This window comes from Bos javanicus, chromosome 5, assembly GCF_032452875.1.
Source record: "Bos javanicus breed banteng chromosome 5, ARS-OSU_banteng_1.0, whole genome shotgun sequence".
In the NCBI taxonomy this organism is placed as follows: Eukaryota; Metazoa; Chordata; class Mammalia; order Artiodactyla; family Bovidae; genus Bos; species Bos javanicus.
Window position 1 is genome coordinate 78788771 of NC_083872.1, and position 16389 is coordinate 78805159.

At 39.6% G+C, this 16389-nt stretch overlaps 1 protein-coding gene across 4 annotated transcripts in view; it reads left to right on the top strand.

The window, feature by feature from the left end:
* AMN1 (antagonist of mitotic exit network 1 homolog) overlaps nt 1-16389 on the top strand; it is an 86530-nt gene that overhangs the window by 44555 nt on the left and 25586 nt on the right. For all 4 annotated transcript variants that reach the window (XM_061417465.1, XM_061417467.1, XM_061417468.1 and 1 more), the window contains one exon: nt 9643-9754. In XM_061417465.1, the coding sequence (XP_061273449.1) occupies nt 9643-9754 (112 nt within the window). The remainder of the gene's footprint in view (nt 1-9642; nt 9755-16389) is intronic.

Sequence of the window (16389 nt, forward strand, 5' to 3'; positions counted from 1 at the left end):
TAGTGTTCCTCCTTTGTATTCAATGACAGATGTGGCAGCTATAACCTGTTTCTAAATATTAAGAAGTCTTTTGTCCCAAGATTTTGATTTTTTTTCCTTTCCCAGTTTACAGTGTTTTAGTTTGTTTTTACTCTTAATTAAAAGCTGTGCTTTTCAACAAAAAGTCACATCAAATCCTTTCTGGAAGTAAGCAGCCCATAAATGAATTATACATGTTAGTAACCACTATTAGAATGGTGGTGCCATGTTTTTGCCAGAATATTTCTGCTTGATTTATTGCCCAAAGAATTTTTTTTGTGATGTTTATATATCTTCATCCTGCTTATATGTATATATATGTGTGTTTGTATATATAAAATAGCATATATATTTTAATGAATCTTTTCATTAAGAAATTTATTTTTTTTTAAATGAAGTTCCAAATTCCAAATGGGGCAATAAACTGTCAAGACTTCTACTGTTTTAAATAGAAACATTTGTTGAGTACTTAATATACTATCCTCCATGCTACTGCCTTATATTCATTAGATTATTTTATTTTTACATTATCCTATAATCACCATCAATTTTATCAAAGCTCTCAAACATTTAACCTAGTTTATCACGTCCTAATAAAACCACCAGGAAATTAGTTGTTGTGCAGTGGTAGGGAATATACCTACACATTTACTTCAGCTTTATAAAATAAAGAGTACCTAGGCAGACTGAGGAAAAAATCCAATAACCAGTGCATTGGTCATTGTAATGTTATTGAATTTGTCATTTTTTCAGTTTTCCAAAGCTTATTTCTGTAAGTATCAAAATATTTTAATGAAAATCTTTCTAAAATTTGTTAGAACTTAATTCCTTCCTTAAACAAAGGAACATATTTTAACATTTGACTCATTGCATCTTTGTGACCACAATTTCTGACAAATTGAAATGCAAACATCTTCATTTTTTTTAACTGATTCTTCTCTTTTGGGTAATATATATACCTACATTTTTCAGATACCCCATTTTTAACCTATTGCTTTTAATTTGTTCAGTTCCCGGAAATTAGGGGCTTCCCTCATAGCTCAGTTGGTAAAGAATCCACCTGCAATGTAGGAGACCTAGGTTCAATTCCTGGATCAGGAAGATCCACTGGAGAAGCGATAGGCTACCCACTCCAGTATTCTTGGGCTTCTCTTGTGGCTCAGCTGGTTAAGAATCCACCTGCAATGCAGGAGACCTGGGTTCGATCCCTGGGTTAGGAAGATCCCCTGGAGAAGGAAAAGATTACCCACTCCAGCATTCTGGCCTGGAGAATTCCATAGACTGCATAGTCCGTGGGGTCTCAAAGAGTTGAACATGACTGAGTGACTTTCACTTTGATTTTCTGGGAAGTTAAATCAAGGTTGCTAAATAGTTTATAATTTGAAAATAAATTTGATTAAAAGTCTAAGAACCTCTCCTAAAGATTGCCATTTAGTAAAAACATATGTTACAGCATTTATGGGCTTCCCTGGTGGCTCAGATGGTAAAGAATCTGCCTGCAATGTGGGAGACCTGGGTTTGATCCCTGGGTTGGGAAGATCCCCTGGCGAAGGAAACGGCTACCCAGTCCAGTATTCTTTCCTGGAGAATTCCACGGACAGAGGAGCCTGGCAGTCTACAGCCCATGGGGTCGCAAACAGTTGGACATGACTGAGCACCTTTCACATACACACAGCATTAATTGAATGTCAGTATTGACTCTGAAATCTTTATTGGTCTGAGTTCTCAATGAGAGTGGATCATTTTGTTCTTCACTCAGTCATCATTCTATACCTAGGTTTAACTACAGTTCCAGTCACACAGTAGTACCTCAATAAACGTTGTCATATTTTAAACTTTATATCAGTCATTTTATAGTTTTCCACAATCTTCATGGTTAAAATTTAATTTGCTGTGAAAGAATTATTCATTTACTAAACAAATATTTATTGGGTATCTGCTAAGTTCTAGGCACTGTAATATCAGAGAATAAAATCTGTCCATGTTATGTATCACTTTTCCTTAATTGATTTTCTGATGTTGGTACTTCAGCTTATACACAGCTTTTATCTATTGGAAATAATCATGTGTTGGGACATATCACCTTTTCTTCCTTTACTATAATTAAGTCCCTAAAACAACACAAGTGGAACAACAACAACAACCTATTGTTGTTCTTCAGTCTCTTAAGTCATGTCCCACTGTTTGTGACCCCATACCATAGCACAGCAGGCTCCTCTGTCCTCCACCATCCCCTACAGTTTGTTCAAATTCATGTGCATTGGGTTGGTGATACTATCTAACCAGCTTGTCCTCTGCTACCCCCTTCTCCTTTTGCCTTCAATCTTCCCCAGCACCAGAGTCTTTTGCAATGAGTCAACTCTTCGTATCAGCTGGCCAAAGTATTGGAGCTTCAGCTTCAGCATTTGTCCTTCCAAAGAATATTCAGGGTTGATTTCCTTTAGGAACGATTGGTTTGATCTTGCAGTTCAAGGGACTGTCGTGAGTCTTCTCCAACACCACAGTTTGAAAGCATCAGTTCTTCAGCACTCAGCCTTTCTTATGAGGACAGAGAAGCCTGGGGTGCTACAGAATGGGGTCGCAAAGTGTTGGACACAACTTAGCGACTGAACAACAATAACATACAATGAGAACAACAGATGGAGGGAACAGTGTTCAGCTCAGGTTTCATTTAAAGTATATTAAGGCATTTAAAAAAAGAAAATATTCAATTCTGGCAAATACAGGTCCTAGCAAAAATTTCAAATTCACAACATAAACTTCATGGGAAACAACATAGCAATGTGAATTTGCTGCTGCTGGTGCTAAGTCGCTTCAGTCGTGTCCAACTCTGCGACGGAATAGAGTCACACATAGACGTAGGCTACCAGCGACGGCAGCCCGCCAGGCTCCTCTGTCCCTGGGATTCTCCAGGCAAAAATACTGGAGTGGGTTGCCATTTCCTTCTCCAGCGCATGAAAGTGAAAAGTGAAAATGAAGTCACTCAGTCGTGTCTGACTCTTCGTGACCCCATGGACTGCAGCCTACCAGGCTCCTCCGTCCATGGGATTTTCCAGGCAAGAGTACTGGAGTGGGGTGCCATTGCCTTCTCCAAATGTGAATTTAGGACCTTTTAAAAAACTCTCACATCTGTACATGACTACTGGAAAAACCATAGCTTTGACTATAAGAACCTTTGTCAGCAAAGTGAAGTCTCTGCTTTTTAATACACTATCTAGGTTTGTCATCGCTTTCCTTCCAGGCAGCAAGCATCTTTTCATTACATGCGTGCAGTCACCATTCACAGTGATTTTGGAGCCCAAGAAAATATAACCTGTCACTTCTTCCACTTTTTGCCTCCTGTCACTGCCTCCACTTTTTGCCATTAAGTTATGGCACCAGATGCCATGATCTTGTGTTTTTTGAATGTTGAGTTTCAAGGCAGCTTTTTCACTCTCCTCTTTCACCTTCATCAAGAGGCTCTTCAGTTCCTCTTCACTTTCTGCCATTAGAGTGGTATCAACTACATATCTGAAGTTGTTGATATTTCTCCCAGCAGTCTTGTATTCCAGCTTGTGCTTCATCCAGCCTGGCACTTTGCATGATGTACTCTGCATATAAGTAAAATAAGCAAGGTGACAATATACAGCCTTGTTGTACTCCTTTCCTAATTTTGAACCAACCCATTATTCCATGTCCATTTCTAATTGTTGTTTCTGACCTGCATATAGGTTTCTCAGGAGACAGGTAGGGCGATCTGCTACTCTCATCTCTAATAATTTTCCACAGTTTGTTGTGATCCACACAGTCAAAGGCTTTAGCATAGTTGATGAGGCATAAGCAGATGTTTTTTGAAACTTGCTTTCTCCATGATCCAAAGAATGTTGCCAATTTGATCTCTGGTTCCTCTGCCTTTTCTAAATCCAGCCTGTACATCTAAAGTTTCTTTGTTCACGTACTGCTGAAGCCTAGCTTGAAGAATTTTGAACACTACCTTGATAGTATGTGAAATGAGTGCAATTGTATGGTAGTTGGAATATTCTTTAGCATTGCCCTTCTGTGGGATTGAAATGAAAACTGAACTTTTCAAGGCCTGTGGTCACTACTGAGTTTTCCAAATTTGCTGGCATACTGAGTGCAGCACTTTCACAGCATCATCTTTTAGAATTTGAAATAGCTCAGCTAGAATTCCATCACTTCAACTTGCTTTGTTCATAATATGCTTCCTAAAGCCCCATTGACTTCTCACTCCAGGATGTCCAACACTAGGTGAGTGACCACACCATCATTGTTATCTGGGTCATTAAGGCCTTTCTTGTATAGTTCTGTGTATTTTTGCACCTCTTCTTAATACCTTCTGCTTTTGTTACATCCTTACCATTTCTGTCCTTTATCTTGCCCATCCTTGCATGAAATGTTCCCTTGATATCTCCCATTTTCTTGAAGAGATCTCTAGTCTTTCTCATTCTATTGTTTTCCTCCGTTTCTTTGCATTGTTCATTTAAGAAAGCTTTCTTATCTCTGCTATTCTCTGGAACTCTGCATCCAGTGCGTGTATCTTTCCCCTTCTCCCTTGCCTTTTGTTTCTCTTGTATCCTCAGCTATTTGTAAAACCTCTTCAAATAACCACTTTGCCTTCTTGCATTTCTTTTTCTTTGGCATGGATTTTGTTCACTGCCTCCTGTACAATGTTATAAACCTCATATAATAATAATCTCATATAAATGTCCATAGTTCTTGAGGCACTCTCTCTATCAGATCTAATCTCTTGAATCTATTCATCACCTCTACTGTATAACCATAAGGGATTTTATTTAGGTCATACCTGAGTGGCCTAGTGGATTTCTCCATTTCCTTCCATTTAAGCCTGAATTTTGCAATAAGGAGCTCATGATCTGAGCCACACTCAGCTCTGGCTCTAGGTATAGAGCTTCTCCATCCTCAGCTTAAAGAATATAATCAATCTGACTTTGGTATTGACCATCTGGTTATGTCCATGTGTAGAGTCATCTCTTGTGTTTTTGGAAAAGGGTGTTTGCTATGACCAGTGTGTTCTCTTGACAAAACTCTGCTAACCTTTGCCCTGCTTTATTTGGTACACCAAGGCCAAACCTGCCTGTTATTCCTGGAATCTCTTGACTTATCTACTTTTATATTCCAATCCCCAAGGATGAAAAGGACATCTTTTTTGGTGTTAGTTCTAGAAGGTGTTCTAGGTCTTCATAAAATCAGTCAGCTTCAGTTTCTTCAGCATCAGTGTTTGGGCATAGACTTGGATTACTCTGATGTTGAATGGTTTGCCTTGGAAATAAACCAAGATCCTTCTGTCATTTTTGAGGATGCACCCAAGTACTGCATTGTGGACTCTTTTACTGACTGTGAAGCTACTCCACTTCTTCTAAGGGAGTCTTGCCCACAGTTGCTGCTGCTGCTGCTAAGTCGCTTCAGTCGTGTCCGACTCTGTGCCACCCCAGAGACGGCAGCCCACCAGGCTCCCCTGTCCCCGGGATTCTCCAGGCAAGAACACTGGAGTGGGTTGCCATTTCCTTCTCCAATGCATGAAAGTGAAAAGTGAAAGTGAAGTCGCTCAGTCGTGTCCGACTCTTAGCGACCCCATGGACTGCAACCCACCAGGCTCCTCTGTCCATGGGATTTTCCAGGCAAGAGTACTGGAGTGGGGTGCCATTGCCTAGTAGACATTATAGTTATCTGAATTAAATTTGCCCATTCCCATCCATTTTAGTTCACTGATTCCTAAGATGTCAGTGTTCACTCTTGCCATCTCCTTCTTGTCCACATCTAATTTACCTTGATTCATGGACCTTATGATTCCAGGTTCTTATGCAACATTGTTTTTTACATCATCAGACTTTACTTTCACCACCAGATACCTCCACAGGTGAGTGTTATTCTCCCTTTGACCCAGCTGCTTCATTCTGGAGCTATTCATAATTGCCCTCCACTCTTCCCCAGTAGCATATTGGACACCTTCCTACCTGGCGGGGCTCATCTTCTGGTATCATATCTTTTTACCTTTTCATACTGTCCATCAGGTTCTCCAGACAAGAATATTAGAGTCGATTGCCAACCCCTCCTCCTGTGGACCACATTTTGTCAGAACTCTTCAGTATGACCCATTTGTCTTGGGTGGCCCTGCATGGCATGGCTCATAGATTCAATGAGTTATGCAAGCCCCTGCCCCACAACAAGGCTGTGATCCATGAAAGGGTTCATTGTCTATCACCTTGCCAATTCATATCATAGGATACCTTTCCCATGTAGAATATGATGCTTTCTCCTCAGTGTTCAAGAATTTTCAATATATTCAACTTTCCTTTAAGACATGATTAATTATAATAATATATACACCAACATAATACCAACTTTTCAATAGAAAAGAAAAACTACTACCATAAGTATACATATCAATTATTAGCTGAATCTTACTTTCAGAATTGTTAAAAAGTTTTTGATGTTGGCAAATATACATAAAATTTACTATTAACCATTTTTAGGGTACAATTCAGTGGATTTAAGTACATTCACATCATTGTGCAGCCATCACCATTAACTATCTCCAGAATGTTTTCCTCATCCCAAATAGAAACTCTTTACCCTTTAAACCATAACTCCCCATTATCCTTTCCCCCAACCTCTGACAACCTCTGTTCTATCTTCTGTCTTTATGAATTTACCATTATAGTGACATTTTTAAAAACCATTCATCCACTGATATCGTTCTACCTTTTGCCTTCTGTGAATGTCTCTATTATGAACATAGCTGTATAGACATCTATTTACATCCCTGCATGCAGTTCTTTGGAGTATATCCCTAGAAGTGAAATAGCTAGATAATATTCTAATTCTATATATAATTTTTTGAGGAACTGCCATACTGTTTCCATAGCAACTGTACCCTTGTACATTCTCACTAGCAATGAGAAAGTATTTCAAATTAGAACATTAAATAAAAGATAGAAAATATTTCAAATATATGAAAATGTATAGAAATTTTTATAACAGAGACCTGTGAGCCAACCACAACGTGAATTTTAACATTGTCTGCATTTATTCCAGCAAGTTATTTTTTTTTTAATTATTAAATGTGATATCTAAAGCTCCCTCCCTCATTTATTCCCCTTCTTCCATCAGAGGTAACCGCTCTTCTGAAGATGCCTGTGTATCTTTCCTTCCATGTTTGACTATTTCATCTGTCTTTCTACGTATGTGTGTGTATATCTGTGACTGTTGTTGTTCAGTCACTCAGTTATGTCTGACTCTGCAGTCCCATGGACTGCAGCACGCCAGGCTTCCCTGTCCTTCACCATCTCCCAGAGCTTGATCAAACTCATGTCCATTGAGTCAGTGATGCCATCCAACTATCTCATCCTCTATTGTCCCCTTCTCCTCCTGCCCTCAATCTTTCCCAGCATCAGGGTCTTACCTAGAACGAGTCATCTCGTCACATCTGGTGGCCAAACTATTGGAGCTTCAGCTTCAACATCAGTCCTTCTAATGAATATTCAGGACTGATTACTTTTAGAATCAACTGGTTTGATCTCCTTGCAGTCCAAGGGACTCTCAAGAGTCTTCTCCAACACCATAGTTCAAAAGCATCAATTCTTTGGCATTCAGCCTTCTTTATGCTCCAACTCTCACATCCATACGTGACTCCTGGAAAAACCATAGCTTTGACTATACAGACCTTTGTTGGCAAAGTAATGTATCTGGTCTTTAATATACTGTTTTGGCATAGTTTTTCTTCCAAAGAGCAAGTGTCCTTTAATTTTGTGGCTGCAGTCACCATCTGCAGTGATTTGGGAGCCCAAGAAAATAAAGTCTCTCACTTTTTCCATTGTTTCCCCATCTACTTGCCATGAAGTGATGGAACCAGATGCCATGATCTTCTTTTTTGAATGTTGAGTTTTAAGCCAGCTTTTTAACTCTCCTCTTTTACCTTCATCATGAGGCTTTTTAGTTCCTCTTTGTTTTCTGCCCTAAAGGTGGTGTCATCTGCATATCTGAGGTTATTGATATTTCTCCCGGCAATCTTGATTTCAGCTTGTGCTTCATCATTTGTGATCAGTTCAGTCGCCCAGTCGTGTCCAGCTCTTTGCGACCCCATGGACTGCAGCATGCCAGGCCTCCCTGTCATCACTAACTCCTGGAGTTTACTCAAACTCGTGTCCATTGAGTCGGTGATACCATCCAACCATCTCATTCTCTGTCGTCCCCTTCTCCACTGCCTTCATTGTGATATGTTCATAAACAAGATATTATATTATGTGTTTTTCAGTTCAGTTCAGTCACTCAGTCATGTCTGACTTTTGCGACCCCATGGACTGCAGCATGCTGGGCCTCCCTGTCCATCACCAACTCCTGGAGTTAAACTCATGTCCATTGAGTCAGTGATGCCATCCAACCATCTCATCCCCTTCTCCTCCTGCCTTCAATCTTTTCCAGCATCAGGGTCTTTTCAAATGAGTCATGTGTTTTTAAATAGTGCATAATAGTTTCATATCATATGTGTTGTTTTACAATTTGATTTTTTTATTCAAAATCATGTTTTAAAAATTTTTTCAAGCTTTATTGGAGTTTTATTTACATACAATAAAATTCACCTATTTTAAGCGTACAATTTGATGAATGTTGGTAATTGTTTTACAATCTTATAACCACTACAATTAAGTATAGAATATTTCCATCGCCCCAAGAGGTTTTCTCTCATGTCTTTTCAGTCAGTGCTCTGCTGTGGCCTTCCCCCAAGCAACCACTCATTTATCAATATAGTTTTGCTTTTTCTATAATATTTTATATGAATGAAATCATGCAGTATATCATCTTTTGTTTTTTTACTGTTTTCTTTACTTCTTTCATTTGACATAATATTTTTGATATTCATCCATGTTGTTAAACATGTTAATATTTCATCCCCTTTTTTGGCTGAGTAGTATTCCATAGTCTGGGTATAACACAGCTTGCTCATATATTCACCTTTCAGGTTGTTCCAATTTTAGACTATTATAAATACTGCTGTGGACATTTGCATACGTCTTTATGTAGACATATGGTTTCATTTTGGGGGGTAATAACTAGAATGGAATTGCTGTGTCATACAGTAAGCACATGTTTAGCTTTATAAAATGCTACAACACTGTTTTCTAAAGTGTCTGAACTAACATTATGTTTAAGATTTATGTCTATTAATACAAGTAAATATTTTTGTTTGTAACTGTTTTATCTTATTACAATATATTAATGAACCACCATTTACTTACCCAATCTCCATTTATTTGCTATTACAAGTAATATTTCAGTTGACATATTTATAAGTTGTTTCCTTACACACATGTACAAGCATTTCTCTCTATATAGTGGGTGTCTATATAGCAGTTGGAATTAATTGCTGGCTTCTGGAGGATACTGATACTGCCAAATTGCCTTATAAAGTGGTTGGGCATTTAACTTTTAAAGCTGCTATACCTTCCAAATTACTATAGTCTTTCACTGGTCCTTCCTATAGAGTTTCTCTTGCAAGTAGGTATTGGGGGTTTTGTTATCAGAGTACAGTATTTCCCAAGCATTTCACACTGTTCTTATTGTCCCGTTTTTTCTTTTGATTATACTTTCTTTATTTTTAAACAGGAGATTCATATGGGGCATTGTGTGAATCTGACTGACGAGGCTGTAGAAGCTGTCCTTACTTGCTGTCCTCAGATATGTATATTACTCTTCCATGGATGCCCTCTAATAACAGGTTAGTATAAGGCTGTGTGTGTGTGTGTTAGTTGAGCAATCATGTCTGACTCTTTGCGACCCCATGGACTGTAGCCCGCCAGGCCCCTCTGTCTGTGGAATTCTCCAGGCAAGAATACTGGAGTGGGTTGCCATGTCCTCCCCCAGGGGATCTTCCCAACCCAGGGATTGAACCCATGTCTCCTGAAGTCCGTGCATTGCAGGTGAATTCTTAACTACTGAGCCACCAGGGAAGCCCCTCCTTCTTCAGGGGATCTTCCCAACCCAGGGATTGAACCCAGGTGCCCTACATTGCAGGCAGATACTTTATACCATCTGATCCACCAGGGTAAGTATGAGGCTGCTTGGGTTCAAATCTTGGTTTCATCTTTTAATAACTGTGTAACCTTGAGTAAATTACTTAACCCATTTCATTATTCAGTTTCCTCATCTGAAGGTGAGTATAATGACAGTACCTACCTTATAAACTTGATCACAACAACACATTTTTTGGTGCCTAGCACATACTGAGGGCTCAGTAAATGTTAATCATGATAATGATGGTGATGGTGGTGATGGCCAAGGCCCAATAAATGCTAACTGTGATGATAAGGACGATGGTGGCAGTAGTAGTGGTCATGATATTAAACATGATGCTTTGTGTAGTCGTTTATAATATTACATCTATCAAGTATGCTAAATGACCTGTTAACTGTAATCACACCAAGATGTAGCCATTGAGATTCAGAATCATTTGGCTGATGTGGTACTTCACTTAATTAGTCACAGCCTTTGGCTTGCGTAAGAGCCATGACACCTCTTTCACATTATTCCTACACATGGGTCCCCTACCACAATATAACCTGGTTCTCATTTGTAAGTCAGTACTTAATGCCCTGCCCTTCCAGCTTATTTTCCTAATTATAGTTTAATAGTTACTGTCCTTTTGACAACTTCCACGTTTTCTGTTTGAACTGCCAATCTAAACTAAGCCTGTAATGGGTTATATTTGGTTATCAAAGACATCTGTAATGAAGACTAAAATCTTATTTTAGGTAGACATTTTTCAGAACACTAACGCCAAAACTTTAGTTGGAAACTATTACCAGTGGGTACCTCTGGGGAAGGTTGTGGAGAGACAAGAGTGGGAAAAAGCCTTCACCATATATCCTTTTGTCCTTTTGAATTTTGTACCATGTGAATGATTTTACCTATTAAAAATTAATAATCATAATTTTAAGAAAATAATTTAGAATCAGAAAAATTCATGTGACTGAGTACAGGGAATCAGTTAATGTGAACACTATTCTGAGGGTTGTGAGAAGGCAGGCAGAAGCTCTCTAATCATCAAACAAAGCAGAAAATTATATTTTAACAAGAAGGACATTATTGTAAGGTGGAAGAGTCCACAATATGTGAAATGTAATTGCAGCCATTTTTGGTAATAGGTCTTCTCAGAATACCAACTAAAAGTGTGTAAATCTACTCAGTGAGGTATGTGTATGTTTAATCAATGCACTGAACAAGAAAGTGGTATTCATAAAGTGACTCCATTTTCCTCTCACTATATTAATTACAAATTTGCTCTACAGGAGTTAATTTTTCCCAAACCCAAGTGAAAATCTCAAACATGTGCCACTGACTTTTCTTATCATTCTCATGTAATACTCCAAACGAGTTCAAATTAAAGCTTTTTACTTCTCCAGTTAGCTCAGGTTTGCTGTAGGTGGAAAGGCTGCTGTGTTAAGGGAACATTGTTAGTTTCCCTGTTTTCCCTCCTGATTCTCCTCTTCCTTTCCTAACTCACCCACCATGGTTTCTGATCTCAGCAGTGTTAGTGCAGGGTCGGACTGCAATGAGCAGGAGGGCAGGTAAGGGAAAGAAAAGTCTTCCTTGAGCACTACCGCTGTGATCTAGTGGCAGCACCATGGGCTCAGTGGGTGAGCCGATCCTGATCCATACTCTCACAAAAGCGGGGCACTGTTGAGCTTCTCAGAGTCCACTTTCTGCCACTCCCCTCCTCACTGCGTATATCTCCTATCTACAGTTCTCTTGATTCAAGCAAATGTGTCTCCTGGCTAGTAGCAAGCGTTTTCTTCCTCTGCCCTCATTCCTTTAGCAACGTACCTTCATTTTCTTTCTGTTGAGGTTGCCTCGACTATCTAGGTTGCCTTTCATGAGCAAAATACAAGGCAACCCATGCTAGCCCACATCTGTCCACAGGGAACACAATACTTTAGATGGTGAGAGTGCAGATATTTCCCCGCTTCAGTCCTCTCTTTGGCCACATGGACTCTTAACAGAGCCTGCTTTTTAGTTTTCTTAGGTCTGATGTGTACTGTTTGTGATGTGTATTGTGTTCCCCAAGCTCCAAGGGACATATCAGATTCTCCAACTGATCCCCTTGGAGCCCTCTCTCACTAGGCTTGAAGGGAAGAGCAAGCACCTGCAGCCCTCTTTCTAGAACTCAAATCACAACTGTCTTCAAAGAAATCCTTTCTTTAATTTCCAATTTTCCATCACTTCCCATTTTTACACTTTTATATCTTTGAATGGATAAGGCACCAAAGATTCCAAAATCAGTTTTCAGCCAAGCATTTACAAGTCATGTACAAGTGGTCTGGTATCTCATTTTGGAATGAGAAAGTAGCTGATACCTCCGGCCCATGCAGCCACAGTGTCCCCTAGAACCTTACTGGAATAATTCTGGTTTAATGTTCTGTTGTATTTGTCTCAGATCAGCTTGACTACCTAACACATTATAAACTCAACTTTTGTTAACTTTACCTTGATCATCTTTCTGGTTACAATTTGGAAATAGTTAATTTGGCATTTTGTCTCTACTTTTAATAGAAGTGAAAACAGACTATACACAGTCAACCAGAAAAGCTTCTCCTAGGCAAACTGCTTAAAACAATTATCAAAGACCTTATAGGTAATGAAATATTTAGAAGGTACAACCAAAAACTGAAAATTTGAGTACAAGACCAATATTAAAATGCTTAAATGTGCCTGTATTAATATAGAAATGACTAATGAATATGAATTGAAAATATGTTGCAGTGATTAGTCTGATTTTTAAAGCAAAAAGACAGTTTTGAGATAAATTATATAATTACTGAGATCACTGGAAACCAAAGATATATTATCAGCTGGTAAATTAAAGAGGAATGCCTATCTGGTATGATTATATGATACTGGATATAGATTACTGGAGTGAGTTGCTGTTTCCTTCTCCAGGAGATCTTCTTGACCCAGGGATCAAACCCAGTTCTCCTGAATTGTAGGCAGATTCTTTACTGCTACACCACCGGGGAAGCCCCTGACTATAGACACAAGGAAAGCTTAATCCCACACTTTTCCTATCCATATAATGACTCAAACACTGAATTTACCAACTCTAATGTGGCCTAGAAAGGGATGACAAATAACCTCCCTCCTCAGTTTCCTGGGAGTTCCCTTACCTTACTTCCTTTTTGAGACTCATACACACACTCCTTTGGAAGTTCTGTTGTATGGGAACCCCCTTCCCTGCAAACCTAGCAAAGCCCTGCCCAAATAAATCTCCTTGTATGCTACTGCGACCTTGTGGTCAGATCTTTTTTCTTGTCCTGCCACACAATCCCTTGCTCAAGGTATGCAACATAAAATATGTTTATATGTTCAAAAAGTTTAGAAAATATATCACTATAATGAATATTCATTTTTCAAAGGCTCTAAGAAATACTATGCTAAGAAACTTTTTTTATCTGAGTGTCAAGGAGTTAGAAATCTTCCCCTACCCTTTTAGATTCTTCTGGCTTATCTAAGAATTAAATTGACAGGAGGCAGGTAAAGAGGAGAAAATCCGAATTTACATACATGGGAGAGACCCAAGAGAACTGAGTAACTAGCCAAAGTGTCTGAAACATCTTCAGCAGCTAAAGAGGACATGCAGGGGTAGGGGTTTGGAACTTCAAAAGAGATGAAGGCAATTCACATGGAGATAAAAAAAGCAAATGCTTGGTAGACAAGTATTTGTTGGGCCATGCAGAGACAATGGAACATAAAGGTTCTCTGAATTCTAGGCCCCTCACTGAGTTTCCCCCGCCATACCTAGCCCACATTCTTTGTAGATAATCTCTGATAGGGGTAGGAGGACTTATCTATACTTCCTTTAGGCAGTAAGGGGAAAGGGCAAAATTTCTTCTTGAGTCTTTTGGGCCTTGATTGTTTTCAGCTCGAAATAATCCTGATGCCCGACACTTTGGGATGGCTACAAAGTTTTGCTCCCCAAACAAGCATTTGTCAAATTTTTTTAACACAGGATAATTTGTGTGTGTGTGTGTGTGTGTGTTTTAATCCTTGCTTTCCCCAAATAGGAAAGTGAGAAACTGAAACAGTACTTGCCCCTTGTGACAGAGTTTTTAATAATGGTGCTAATATTAAACAAAAATCTCAAGAAGAAGTGAAATGAGCACCAATCCTCTGTGTCAGCCACACATAGGCACTTGCTGTGGGAGCCTGCCATCTACCTCTACAAGGATTCAATCTTGTGCTGCTGTAGCTGCTGACCTTCAACTCCCGCTGAAAGGAGTTCAGGGTGGAGAAATGAGGCATTCTGTGCTGGTGGGGAGGGGGAAACGTAGATCAGGTCTTCAGATAGTTAGATATTTTCAGGAGCTGATTTTATACACCCAATTCTTGTATCTCCTCATCTGTAGAAAAGCACTAAAATCTTTCATGGAGACGATTGTTTCTTGTGACCAGCAGAAAGCTTCACGAGGCTTGAGGCAACTTTCTGGGAAAATGTGTGCTTGATTGCATATACTGTCCCTTCCCCAAAATCACATATATCCTGACCTTTCCCGCTACATCTTTGGAGCAGTTTCTCTGAGGTAGTGTCTCCTGGGCTGCAGTCCTCATTTTGCCCCCAAATAAAATTTATCTCATAACTCTCACATTATGCATTTTTTTTAAGTCAACATTGGTCTCCTCAGTTCAGTTGAGTTCAGTCGCTCAGTCGTGTCCCAACTCATTGCAATCCCATGGACTGCAGCACGCCAGGCCTCCCTGTCCATCACCGACTCCTGGACTTGACTCAAACTCATGTCCATTGAGTCGGTGATGCGATCCAACCATCTCATCCTCTGTTGTCCCCTTCTCCTTCTGCCCTCAATCTTTCCCAGCATCACGGTCTTTTCCAATGAATAAGTTCTTTGCATAAGGTGGCCAAAGTATTGGAATTTCAGCTTCAACATCAGTCCTTCCAATGAATAGTCATAACTGATTTCCTTTGGGATGGATTGGTTGGATCTGCTTGCAGTCTAAGAGACTCTGAAGAGTCTTCTCCAATACCACAGTTCAAAAGCATCAATTCTTCAGCGCTCAGCTTTCTTTATAGTCCAACTCTCACATCCATACATGACCACAGGAAAAACCATAACCTTGACTAGATGGACCTTTGTTGACAAAGTAATGTCTCTGCTTTTTAATATGCCATCTAGGTTGGTCATAACTTTCCTTCCAAGGAGTAAGCGTCTTTTAGTTTTATGGCTGCAATCACCATCTGCAGTGATTTTGGAGCCCAAAAAAATAAAGTCAGCCACTGTTTCCACTGTTTCCCCATCTATTTGCCATGAAGTGATGGGACCAGATGCCATGATCTTCGTTTTCTGAATGTTGAGCTTTAAGCCAACTTTTTCACTCTCCTCTTTCACTTTCATCAAGAAGCTCTTTAGTTCTTCGCTTTCTGCCATAAGGGTGGTGTCATCTGCATATCTAAGGTTACTGATATTTCTCCCAAAAGTCTTGATTCCAGCTTGTGCTTCATCCAGCCCAGCATTTCTCATGATGTACTCTGCATATAAGTTAAATATACAGGATGACAATATACAGCCTTGACGTACTCCTTTTCCTATTTGGAACCAGTCTGCTGTTCGATGTCCAGTTCTAACTGTTGCTTCCTGACCTGCATACAAATTTCTCAAGAGGCAGGTCAGGTGGTCTGGTATTCCCATCTCTTTAAGAATTTTCCAGTTTGTGATGATCCACACAGTAAAAGGCTTTGGCATAATCAATAAAGCAGAAGTAGATGTTTTTCTAGAACTCTCTTCTCTCCAAAACACTGAATAACTTAACTTTATAGACCTCAACTTTCCCTTATATATAACTGTCAGTCATAAAATTGGGTGATCTGATAATAATACAGGGGTTCCTATACAATGCTTTTTATCATTAGGTTCTTAAAGAGAAAAAAGCTGAAGTTTTTCAACTACCCAGATCGTCTCTACTCTTCACTCTTTCCTGTCAGCACTGCACCATTGTAAATTTTTTCTACCATCAGTTCAGTTCAGTTCAGTCACTCAGTCATGTCCGACTCTTTGCAACCCCATGAATTGCAGCACGCCAGGCCTCCCTGTCCATCACCAACTCCCATCACCTAGACTCATGTCCATCGAGTCAGTGATGCCATCCAGCCATCTCATCCTCTGTCGTCCCCTTCTCCTCCTGCCCCCCAAATCCTGCCCAGCATCAGAGTCTTTTCCAATGAGTCAACTCTTCGCATGAGGTGGCCAAAGTACTGGAGTTTCAGCTTTAGTGTCAGTTCTTCCAATGAACACCCAGGACTGATCTCCTTTAGAATGGACTGGTTGGTTCTTGCAGTCCAAGGGACTC